Here is a 12,706-nt window from a genome sequence, read left to right as displayed (position 1 = left end):
CACCTGTAAGGTGGGAGTGGGGAGGTGGAGACTGGTTGAAAGAAGGTGAAGGGATTAGCCAAAGAACAAGCATGCATGACCCATAGACATGGACAACTGGGTGCTGGGATTGCCTGAGGAAGTAGGACGTGGGCTGGGTGGAAAGGGGCAACGGGGGAAAAATTGGGACAACTGTAATAAACAATAAAAAAAAAATCAATCAATCAATCCAGGTAAGGGTCCAATGAAGAGTGATTGAATACACTGGAGAAGAGGTATCTCAGCCACACTAGTTCTCAAAGGCTTAAAGCAAATATGGAGTGTCAGGACCACAACCAAAATCTCCTTGTGAAGGGCCCCTTCACACTCCATGCCTCAGCTTACCCCTCTATAAAATGGGGAAGCAGAGGTTGGACTGGATCAATGATTCTCAAACGTTTTGGTCTCAGGACTCCTTTACACACTTAAAAAATTATTGAGAACTATTAAGCTTTTGTTTGTCTATCAGTACTGGTTAGAAATTAAAACAATGGAAAAATACTTTTTAAAAAAGAAAAAAGAAGTTGAGCAAAATAAACCAGAAAAAAAACTAAAAATTGTTTTCAAGTTTACTTTTTCATTAACAATAATAAACCCATTACATGTTAACATAAATATCTTTACAAAAAATAATTATATTTTCCTAACCATATGCCTTTTTCCTCCTTTCCTTTTGTTGCTTTAACCTACGGGTTATGATTTATGGTTGAATCCGAGTAGTGGTAGTACAGACATCTTTGCCTAGTACCCATTCTTAGAGGGAAAGCATTCAGTATTTCACTATTATATATGTTAGCTATAGTTTTGTGTGTTTTTTTAAGGTTTTGTTTATTTTTTAGAGAGAGAGGAAGGAGGGAAGAAAAAGAGGGAAAGAGACATCAATGTGCAATAGAAACATTGCTTGGTTGCCTCTTCTACACCCCCAACTGGGGACCTGGCCCATAGCCCAGGCATGTGCCCCAACTGGGAATTGAACCAGTGACCTTTTGGTTTGTAGGCCAAAGCTCAACCCACTGAGTCATGCCAACCAGGGCCGATTTTTTGTTTTTGTTTTTGTTTTAAAGAAGTTCCTTTCTGGCCCTGGTCAGGTAACCCAGTCAGCTAGAGTGTTGTCCTGATACATCACAGTTGTGGGTTCAATTCCTGGTCAGTGCACATACAAGAATCAATGAATGAATGCATAAATAAGTGGAACAACAAATCGATGTCTCCCCCCACTCCTAAAATCAATAAATAATTTTTTTAAAAAGAAGTTCCATCCTACTTCTAGTTTGCTGAGATTTTTTTTAAACCATGAATAGTTGTCGATTTTTTTCAAATGCTTTTCCTGCATCTATTGAGATCACATGGTTTTTCTTATTTATTTTGTTAAATGATGAATTATACTGATTTTCAAATGATGAACCAACTTTGTATTCCTGTAAAAAAACAAACACTAGTTTATGGTGTATTGTTCTTTTTATACATTGTTGTATTCTTGCATCTGCGTTCATGTGGAATATTGGCCTGCAATTTTCTCTTCCTATAATGTCTTTGATTTTGATATCAGGGTAGTGCTGGCCTCATATAGTTTGGGAAGTGTCCCTTCACTTATGTTTTCTGAAAGAATCTTTATTCAATTGGTATTATTTCTTGCTTAAATTATTAAAAATTGAACAGTGAAGCAATCTGACAGCCTAGAGTTGGGTGTTTCTCAATTTTTTTCTTGGGAATGCAGGGTGAGAAGGAAAGGAAGTGTTTTTTTCATTATGAATGAAATTTCTTGATATTCTATTTTTCAGCCAGAGGTGATTTTTTTCTCTATTTCCCCAACCAGGGACCTGGCCCACAACCTAGGCATGTGCCCTGATTGGGACTTGAACCAGCCACCTTTAGGTTTGCATGACAACACACAACCCACCGAGCCACACCAGTCAGGGGAGCGCTTCCCTTAATATTTCTTGCAACCCAGGTCTGCTGACAGTGAATTCTCTCACCTTTCATTTGTTTAAGCATTTTTATTTTTATTTTTATTTTTAATTTATTTTAGAGAAGAAAAGGGAGAGAAATGCCAATTTGTTGTTCCACCCATTCATGCAGGATCGAACCCACAACCTTCTTATATCAGAACAATGCTCTAACCAACTGAGCTACCTGGCCAGGACTAAGCATTTCTATTTTGCTTTAAGGTAATTCTTAATAGATACAGAATTTTTTTTTTTTTAAGATTTTATTTCTAGTGAAAGGGCAAGGGAGGGAGAGAGGGAGAGAAACATCAATGTGTGAGAGTAACATTGATCAGTTGTTTTCTGCATGGGTCCCAACCAGGGACCAGGCCAGCAACCTGGGCAATAGCCCTGACCAGGAATTGAACCAGTGACCCTTTACTTTATGGGATAACACTCACCCAACTGAGTTATTCTGGTGAGGACAGATACAGAATCCTTGAGTCAAAATTTTCTTCTTTCAACTCTAAAGATGAGTTTCTTATGAATTGCATAGTAATTCCTTGTGCCTCTGTATGTAATGCATCTTTTCTCTTAAGATTTTTTTTTTTTATCACTAGTTTAAAATAATTTGAGGATAAGTGAGTTGGTGTGATTTCCTTTGTGTTTATTCTGTCTGGGGTCTGTTGAGTTTCTGGGAACTAGTTTATAACTTTCATCAAACTTGGAAAATTTCAACCATTACTGCTTCAAATATTTTTTCTCCCTGCCTCTCCTTCCACACTTCTCTTCCAGACCATTTGCTATTATCCCACAGCATTTTCCTTGGTCATTTATTTTTAGTGTTTTTTTTTCCTCTTACACTTCAGGATTTGTTCTTTTTTGTGTGTGTGCGCTTCAGTCTTTGTTTCTGTTGCTGTCTTGAAGAACATTTTAGTACATTGATTTTTTTGTTAATCTTATCCAATAAATTTATTTCAGATATATTTTTAAGCTTCAGAAATTCCATGGTTTCTTTTTATCCCCCTTTTTTTTTTTAAGAGAGAGAGGAAGGGAGGGAGGGAGGGTGAGAGACAGCAATGTGAGAGAGAAACATTGATTGGCTGCCTCTCATATGTGCCCCAACCAGGAACTCATAAACTAGGCATGCGCTCTGACTGGGAATCAAACCTGTAATCTTTCTTCTAATGGGATGATCCTCCAACCGAGCCACACCGGCCAGGACATACTGCAGAATATTCTATTGGACAGTACTGACCCCACTTATCCCTTGAGCAACATACAATACTAGCAGTGCCATGGACATTAAGAGTACTTGCCCTAAGAGGCTGTTCACACAGCAATATGAACACCAGAGGACTTGGCTCTCAGCTAAAGGACAGTATTCCAGCTACTGAACTTTCAGCAAGTGGACCTTTTGAAAGTCATGATCTTCTTCAAAGAGGTTTTACTTGTGTGAAAAATGAACTTTTGCCCAGTCGTCCTCTTGAATTATCAGAAAAAAATTCCAGCTCAACCAGGATAAAATGTATTTTTCCACACTGAGAAACATCCAGTCTGTTTGCTCCACTAAAATTGCAAATGGAATTCAAGGCAGTACAACAGGTTTAGCATCTTCCATTTCGTCCAAGCTCAAACCTTTCACTGGTATTTTGAGTGGTAATGATGAGACTATTGGATTTGAAGACATTCTTAATGACCCATCACAAAGTGAGCTAATGGGAGAGCCACACTTGATGGTGGAATGTAAATTTGGCTTACTGTAATGCAGTGTGCTGATCATGGAAGTGGAGGAGCTACATCTTGTTTATAGTTATCTTTTTACTATAATTGCATGTATACAATATTAAAAGTACTGACACATGAAAACTGTTGCCTAAAAAGTATCTGATCATTTGAAATTATTTGGGTCTTTGGTTCATTGGCATGTGACAATTGAAAGCACTAGAGATCATTTTAAAACTCCTGATTTATATTAAAACAATCCTTCTATGTCTTTAAAAAAAAACTGTTGCTAATGAATATTATACTGACCACAGGTTCCATTTCAACCTATAATCTAGGTATTTCATATACTGAACTTTGAATGATCATTATCAGTATTTGAGTTTGCAGTCTTCATAGTAGTAGCCTCTTTCAGAGTAAACATCTGTAACTGATTTAACACTTCAAAATAAGTACAGAATCAAATATTTATATTTTACCTTGTTTCAGTAAAGTCTACTAGTACTCACAATATTTGGGTTATTGAAGCCACTTTAGAATTACACCTATTTTTGATTCTTTCAGGTTGCTAAGTAAATTTGGTGGTTTTAAGTCTTGTCTTTAAAGTGAAAAATAAAGTAGCCAACAGATGTCAATTAAAAAAAAATACTAGCAGTACTGCAGAGCCTCATCACTATTTACTGTTATATGGAAAACATATACTGTTCTATACAATGTCTAATTTTATGTCCCTCATTTTTTCTGGTTAGATTCAGATGTTTTTGTTTTTTTTTTAGAATCAGTGATGCATTTTTTTACTCATTGCTGCCTGTAGGTGGTAGTTATGTCCCATTACTGGTGATGTCAACTTTAATCCAAGTTACTGTCTGCCAAGCTTCTCCAGTGTACTTCCTCCTTTTGTAAGTAGTATGTATTCCCTTCCTCACCAAACTTTCAATAGATTCACTTATGTTAGTATGGATTCATGGATTCCTATTTTATTCAATGGGCTATAATATATACTGTCATCATATATTTTGATGCTCCAATTGTCCCAAATGTGACTAGTGGTTTTGTGTACTTCCAACATGTTCCTATTGTTCTTTGAGCACTTCCTTTCTGGAACAACAAAATGTTCCAGGCTTACCTTGTATTTCCCCTGCCTAGCCCTGGAATCACCCGTTTCTCCAAGGGCCCTGTTCCTTTTATTGGAGAATGAAACCCTCCCTCTTTGTGGGCTGAGCTAGGGAATATATTTACTCCCCACACTTACACATATTGGCATCTACATTTACTTACACTGAAATCTATATTTACTTAGTTTATACCAATACCTTAACACTGCAGAGTTCATTCTGGTTTTTTTCCTTTTCCATATTTGCAGCTTCATTCTCTGCTACCTTCCATTATCTTCAATACACTTATTTATTGGGTCAATCCCACCTGTAAGTATGTAACCAAGCTCTCACTGCCAGCACTGTCTACCCACGTGACCCTTTCTCATCTGCTTAGACTGCCCTGACTGGGAACTGAACCAGCTACCTTTCGGTTTGCAGGCTGGCACTCAATCCACTCAACCACACCAGCCAGAGCATTAAAAAAAAAAAAAAAAAAAAAATTTTTAAGAAAAATAAACTGTTGGACACGGAAATCAAAAACTGTCAGGAGACTTTTGAGATAAGCTTTAAGATGAACTGGGTGTTTAATAAGCAATTCCTGTTCATTTTTTAATTTTATTTTTAAAAAATTTATTATTTTTTTAGGGGGGGCAGAAAGGGAGGGAAAGAAACATTAATGTGTGAGAGAAACATCGATCAGCTGCCTCTTGCACTCTCCCCAACTGGGGACTGGGCCAGCAACCCAGGCACGTGCACTGACCAGGAATCAAACCAGCAACTCTTTGTTCTGCAGTGCGATACCCAACCAACTGAGCCACATAAGTCAGGGCTACTGTTCATTTTAAATGTGATAAAATGAAATAAAAGACATCAAAGTAAATTTAAAAAAAAATAAAGTCCTTATCATTAAAGAGACTCATGCTATTTGATGGGCACAGAGGATTGTTTATTATTCTATCTTTATGTTTGAAATTTTCCAATTAAAAAAATTCTAAATAAATGTCTGTAGATTACTGGACTTTATTAGATAGAACCACTGCTAATTACACAGAAGATATTGCCTAACCAAATCCATGAAGTTCACATGAACTTACAGTTACACAAATGAGAAACAAATGGCATGTTCAAGACCATGAGGAAATATCCTGATGCCCAGGTGGTGCCCATGGGTGAAAGAATCTGCACATTTATTTCAAGCTGTTAAAGAGTTTGTGGGCCACCTAGATGGAGGAAAGAAAAGAAGTCATTAATTGGCAGCTTTAATGTCAAGGCTTACAAGGTTCTTCAAGACCTGGAACGGCACTCCCCCTACTCTCACCACTCCTCACACACTCACACACTTCTGAGCCGTAGTGCACTCCCCTTAGTTACCTGAATCTCCTTTCTACCTGGAACTCTTTTTCTGTTTTTTCATCTTTTCCTTTAGAATTTAAAATGAAAGCCTTCTCTAAACAAGCGCTATCCCCACACAAATCTGTCCCTCCTCTGTCTTCCCCCATAGAAACGTTTTACCTCCCATCTCAGTTCTTATTAATTCCACAAATATTTATACAACATCTATATGCCAGGTACAGTTCTAGGTGCTGAGTTACAACAGTAAACACAACAACATCTCTTATGGAACTTAGAGATAAACAGAGAAATATACACATAAGGTGACTTTTTTAAAAAAAGATTTTATTTATTTTTAGAGAGAGGGGAAGGGAGGGAGAAGGAGAGGGAGAGAAACATCAATCAGTTGCATCTTGCATGCCCCAAACTGAGGATTTGGCCTGCAACCCAGGCATATGTCCTGACTGGGCACTGAACGGGCAACATTTTGGTTTGTGGGACGACACTCAACCCACTGAGCCACACCAGTCAGGACACATAAAGTAACTTCTGATAGTGATATATACCAAGGAAAATAAAATGGTGTGAGGGGAGGCATAGCATCCTTAAATGTGGGTGTCAGTCCTGACCTGTGTGGCTCGGTTGGGCACCTTCCTGCAAAGAAAAAGGTTGCCAGTTTAATTCCCAGTCAGGGCACATGAATGGGTTGCTGGTTTTGTCCCCAGTCAGGGTACAGGAGGTACCAATCAATGTTTCTCTCCCTCCCTTTCTCCCTTCCCCTCTCTCTAAAAATAAATACATATTATTTATAAATAAATAAGAGGATCAGTGAAAGCCAAGAGACTTACCAGTTTACTAACCATTCTCTGGCTCATAGTGAAGGGAGGGACCATGCCTATCTCACTCTCAGATCTTAATCTAGTGCTTTGCTCATAAAAATATTTAAATAACATAAAACTTATCATCTTAACCATTTTCAACAATACATTTTGCTTCGGCATTAAGTACATTCATACGGTCCTGCAATCATTAATCTCCAGAATTTTCCCATGGTCCTAAACTGAAACTCTGTACCCATTAAATAGTAAGTCCCCTCAGCCCTTAGCAACCACCATTCTACTTCCTGCCTCTATGAATTTGACTACTTAAGGCATCTCATATAATTGAAATGGTATCTGTCTTTTTGTGATTGGTTTATTTTAGTATGTCAAGTATTATTCATGTTGTAGCATGTGTCAGTGTCCTTCCTTTTTAAAGCTGGGTAATATCTCATTGCATGTATATATCACACTTTGTTTATCCATCCATCTATTAATGGGTTTTTGTGAATGCTGCTATGAACATGCATGCAGAAATATCGTCTTCAAATCCTTGAAGTTTCAATTCCTTTGGGTATATAACCAGAAGTGGAATTGCTGCATCAATATAGTAAAGTGTATTTAGATTTTGGCTAAAGAGCTTGATTTTTTTTTTTTTTTTTTTTTTTTTGGCCAAATATTTCATTACATGCATGTATCGGTTCACAGACACTTAGGTTGTTTCTACTTTTTAGCTATTACAAATAACATTTCTATGAATATGCATACAGGTTTTTATGTAGAAATGTTTTCATTTCCCTTAGGTATATATACACCTAAGAGTTGGATTGCTGGGTCACATAGCAACTCTATGTTTATCCTTTTGAAGAACTTTAAGACTGTCTTGCACAGGCTGTACCAATTTACATTCTCATCAACAGTGTATGAGGTTTCCAATTTCTCCACATAGGCCAACACTTGTTACCTATCTTTTTTATTGGAACCAATCTAGTGGATATGAAGTGGTATCTCATTGTGGTTTTAATCTGCACTTCCCTGATAGCTAATGGTGTTGAACATCTTTTCATATGCTTATTAGCCACACAATCAGTTTTAACATAAGCAACAACCAAGTCAAACTCTGCCTTCCCTACAATTTAAATTAAGTTAGTATTATATGTAAGAGTGAAGCACAAGTTTATTTTTAAAAAAACAAAACTTTTTGGACCAACTTCTATGTAAAAGACACATTGGAGGATATAAATTCTTTTAAAGAATAGCCTGTTACTTAAAAGTATAAAATTCAGCTTTCCCACTGTTTAGAAATACATGTTGGGATATCATGCCTCTTCTCTGAGGCTCAGAGAAGGGATAATGATACCTGCCTCCAGGGAAAGTGGTAGGATTAGGTAAGATTACTTACGCAAAGTGCTCAGTACTATACCCAGCACATATTGGGCCACAATAAATGTCAGGATGGGAAGGTTGTCAGAACCAAGTGTTCCCTGGCCACTGTAAACTTTCCCCCTTCCTGACTTTAGGCTGACTTACACAGTGGTCCCTTGCATGCAAGAAGTCAAAGAGCTCCTCCGTGCAGTCCTCCTCTGTGTGTGACCTGGAGGATACACGCTCATCACAGAGCTCTAGCCGCTCCCGAGCCTTTACACATTTCTCCAACTGCTCGCATTGCTCTCTCACTGTTGTTAGGGGATCCTGATGGAGAAACAAACAAACAAAAAACCAAAATGAGGGTTTTAGGAGGCAATCCATGAACCATATGCTTTGATTAATACAACCACCAAACCAAGGTGCTGCCTCTGAATTACCGTGCAGAAGGCCAGCTGGCAGAGCCACACTGCCACCAGAAATGGCAGAATGGGGTCTCCCATTCAATTCTGATGCTAAGTAGTAGGAAAAAGTTTCATATTCCTGCCTTCCAAGGTTGCCAGTATGCACTGAAAGCCTCAGTCCTATCTGAAAAACAAGGTGGTAAAGGAAACCTGGCCAAACTTGAAGTAGATCTACAGGAGGCCTTACTTGTTAACACAGCATTTTGGGATACATAATGTCTGTGAATTTCAATTCCCTTCATCTGACAGCAAGGCCTATATACCTCAGCTGCCTAGCTAGAAAAGCAATTTTAATACAAAGAAGAACCATCCAGGAAAAATTCCTTCCAGAATTATTTATTAAACCACCAACAGCAGATGACTGAGCGCCAGGCCCTCTAGATGCTGCTCTACTTCCTGACACAACTAAAGAAGCCCAAAACCCAGAAAAGACTCAGCTTCCCAGGCCCACATCCCCAAGTACTCCACTACACAGGAAGGAAGTATTAAAGGCTTTTCCACTCCCATTCTCTCCAAGGTGTCTAACATAAAAACTTCTTAAAATGGCTTCAGAGTTTCTTTCACAAGACTCAAACTTCTTTTACTGTGATGGTTCCAAACCCAAGACAGCTCTTACCACTAATTCCTCCTCCTCCTCTTCCTCCTACAAAAAGAAAACAAAATTAATGTCAGCAGCAATTTTATCACATATGTATTCCCAATCATACTGATATTGCAATTACTGAGGCTATAGACATTATATTAATCATGTTTTAAAATTTCTGTATTTTATGATGCTTTGACATTTTGGGGGACTTGCCAATCCCGAAGAGACTGCCCCTCCCAGGGCTAGCTAACTTTAGATATACTAAACAATTTGTCTTGGCAGCAGGCATCTCATATACAAAACAACCAATCCAAAACCCTTGCCACTAACCGCTTCCTTTAACTAACTCTCCTACACTAAACCAATTATTGCACCTGCCTTAATCATCCCAGGGCCAAGTACCAAACAACTGGAGGGACAACCCCGGTAACCCAGAGCCCACTGAAATGATTTAAACCATTCAATCCTAAACTTGCTAAAGCTTGTCTATCCTACCACACCCATTCCTTCCCTCAAACCAAAGGTCCGGTTTCCTTTGCCCCTTCTGCTCCTGGCTGGTCAGGCACTTCTCTATGTGGCCCTAGCTGGCATGGCATTACCATACCTGCTTAAAACAAATCCTGGTACATTTCAACAAGGACATACTATCTCACTTTCATTAGCAACAACCTAAAGCATGCACAATGCTATAAAGTTTACAAAGCACTTCCATATCTATAATAATTTGATTAATCACAACCGCCCTAAGGAACTCTCAGCTGAGAAATAACATTAATTAGACATTTTCTGATACCGATTCATGCTGCCATATGTTCATATGGAACCTCCATAACTTTAGAAAGTGTTTTGTTCTAAAGTCTGGCGGGTCCCCTTATTAGCTAAATTTAGTCCTTATGTCACAAACTAAGGTAAGACGAAAACTCACATTTTTTTTCTAGATTCTGAACTTGAATTGGGAATACGAAAATGGCCAAACCTAAACTCTTTTTTAGCCAGAGTCTAACTGAAGATGGCTACAGCCACTACTTTTTGGCTTGCCAAACTCCTAAGACTCCAAGTAAACTATCAATATAAAACATCTACATGTCTCTATTCACAAGCTTGGAAACACTAAGCCCTTCCCATTTATTTCTGATTCTGATGCAGAATCTCAAACTTAGTTTCCTTTCTTCCAAGGGAAACAGTGTAAACAATATTAGATGTGGGAACATCAGCATAGGCCTAAATCTGGGGTGTAGCAGAGTCTATCTGATCAGTACTTCAAATTGTCATGCACATGTCCACTTGTGGAAGAAGGAAAAGAAAAGGTATAGAGGGAAATATAAGAACTAGCTCAGCAACCCCTCATTATGTTTTCAAAACTTCAACACAATCTGGCTCATTCTCTACCATGCCCTTCAGGTAAAAAACTAAAGCCCATGAAAGCTGGGAAGGGTAGGGCAAGCTCAGCTGTAACCCAGGTTATTATGCCCACAATTGGCAAAGGTCTCTTCTACACATAAAGGTGTCATTTAGGATGTAAAATTTTAGTTTTTCATTAAATAAGTCTTCTTAACCTTGTTCTTAAAAAAAAAAAAAAATACTGAAAAAGTTGCCGAAAGAAACAAGTCACATTCTGCCTGACTTAGAAACCAGAAATTAGTCTTCCTAGAAGCAAGACCTTTATATCATTTCCTTATTAGCAATACTACTACATTAATTGTTTTGTATCTTTGATAATTTTGCATCAAAAGTATCATGGCTTGTTTTGGAAAAACAAATCCACATACAAGTCTGAATATGAACTACCTAATGTCAAATTTCCAGTCAATGAGAAAAATCTATGTCACACTAAGTAAAAAGATTTATCTCCAAGTAGTATGTGTTCTGCATAAAAGAGCCCGTTTTCTTAATTTTAAAACTGAGCACTTATTTACTTCCTTTCTCTCATCTACTGCTGTGGTGAGCCCTACTAAAGTTTCTGGTATACTCCCTGAACTTCCTAAAGCTGACTCCATGTCTTTCTGGTACTCCTTCTGAAAACACTACCAGGAAAAATTATGGGATGAACTAGTTTCCAATTACCCTGAACCCATAGGCACAAAATAGCTGCCCCAAAGTGACAGAGAATAGATAGGAAATGTAATTGGAAACAAAAGCTAGCTGGCTTCTGTAAAGCTGTATGGCATTGTGGTTGACTGTTAGCTCTGGAACCATGCTGCTTGGTTCAGTTCCTGGCTCCATGGTTTTATTAGCTGTGTGTCCTTAAGAGAAGATATTTAACCTCCCTACACTCATTTCCTCATCTGTAAAATGGCAATAATAGTCCCTAATACCTCAGAGGACTAGTGTGTGGCTTAAATGAATTAGCACATATAATGCACTTGAAATAGTAAGCAGTCATTATTACATCGGCATTTTTACTCTGGAAGAGAGCTTCCTCTTTAATCACTGAATTATAATGCACATTCCTACAATGTCCCCAAAGATATCGCTCTCCAGCCCCCACAAAGAAGGAAAAAAACCATTTTTTTTTCACAGAAACTAGTGTAAGGCCAGATCTCTGGAACCTCCACAGATGTGGCAGGGATTCCTAACCTGAGAGCTGAGGCCAGGGTTAGGGTTGATCGCTTGCTTCCCAAACCTGTCAAATCAGGGACACCTGACTGACTAAAAATGCAGATACTATTTTTTCAAAAGCAGTCAACACAGTTTCCGCTCTCGTTAAACCTTCGCCATAGTCACAGAATGGGAAGGTCAAGGCCCAGAGAAAGACTAGTCATCTACTTGCCCAAGGTCATCCGACGAGTTCTGGGGAAGGGTCAAGGGAACCAGCTCTCCAGATCATGCAAACTCTAAGGTGGGGGAAGGAGGGCCAAAGGGGCTCCAGGCGTGTTTTGGCGGGCTAGGTCCTGACCCTTGACAAGAGGGTCGAATCGATCCTCTTACCTCCTTGGGATCTCCGGACCCAGTCAGCATCTTTCGCTCGTCCTCCAGCCCCATGTCCGGCTACGATTCTAGATCCAATACCAGCAGCAAAACCCGCACCTTTTCCACTTCAAAATCAAGAAGGACTTGTAAGGGTCACTCAGCGGATATCCGGCGATATGGCCGGAAGTGCGGCAGACTCGTCGTAGTCGCGAACACACGCTCAGATTGGCATGTACTATCGTCCACAGGCAGGGGATAGGGGTAGCTGGTATTTTGCATCTGAAATGGATTTACTAAGAAATGCCCCCTTAGTCACGCCAGCCCCAAATATGCTTGTCTATAGACTTATTTAAAATATGACCTTCTAAAGGACTTTGAAAGTATGCAGATTTATTCGCTGTTCCTTTAGCGCAGTTCCCATTCGTACCCACATCGCTGATGAAACCGTCCTAACTGCTGACCTTTT

At 38.9% G+C, this 12,706-nt stretch overlaps 1 protein-coding gene and 1 pseudogene across 1 annotated transcript; one reads left to right on the top strand and one right to left on the bottom strand.

Annotated features, from left to right (window-relative positions):
- The first annotated feature begins 3,207 nt into the window (after positions 1-3,207).
- On the top strand, positions 3,208-3,801 carry LOC129069415 (proteasome maturation protein-like; annotated as a pseudogene).
- Positions 3,802-5,689: 1,888 nt separating this feature from the next.
- On the bottom strand, positions 5,690-12,442 carry LOC129069416 (cytochrome b-c1 complex subunit 6, mitochondrial). The gene is made up of 4 exons (XM_054572170.1): positions 12,259-12,442; positions 9,361-9,387; positions 8,446-8,607; positions 5,690-5,985 (listed from the first exon to the last, which is right to left on the bottom strand). Exons 1-4 carry the CDS (start codon positions 12,310-12,312, stop codon positions 5,953-5,955), a joined length of 276 nt encoding a protein of 91 aa, XP_054428145.1. The 5' UTR covers positions 12,313-12,442; the 3' UTR covers positions 5,690-5,952.
- Between the last annotated feature and the right edge of the window lie 264 nt (positions 12,443-12,706).

This window comes from Pteronotus mesoamericanus, unplaced genomic scaffold (genome assembly GCF_021234165.1).
Source record: "Pteronotus mesoamericanus isolate MK-2021 breed Mesoamerican mustached bat unplaced genomic scaffold, CSHL_Meso_final contig_221, whole genome shotgun sequence".
Taxonomy (NCBI): domain Eukaryota; kingdom Metazoa; phylum Chordata; class Mammalia; order Chiroptera; family Mormoopidae; genus Pteronotus; species Pteronotus mesoamericanus.
The sequence above is the reverse complement of the archived record's forward strand: the minus strand, read 5'-3'. Positions and strand labels throughout refer to the sequence as shown.

Excerpts from the sequence above, each read along its gene's own strand:
- LOC129069416 (XM_054572170.1), bottom strand. The coding sequence starts at position 12,312 with ATGGGGCTGGAGGACGAGCGAAAGATGCTGACTGGGTCCGGAGATCCC. Across the intron at positions 9,388-12,258 it reads GGTCCGGAGATCCCAAGGAG|GAGGAAGAGGAGGAGGAGGA; the intron begins GTAAGAGGATCG and ends TTCTTTTTGTAG. Across the intron at positions 5,986-8,445 it reads TGCATGCAAGGGACCACTGT|GTGGCCCACAAACTCTTTAA; the intron begins GTAAGTCAGCCT and ends TCCTCCATCTAG.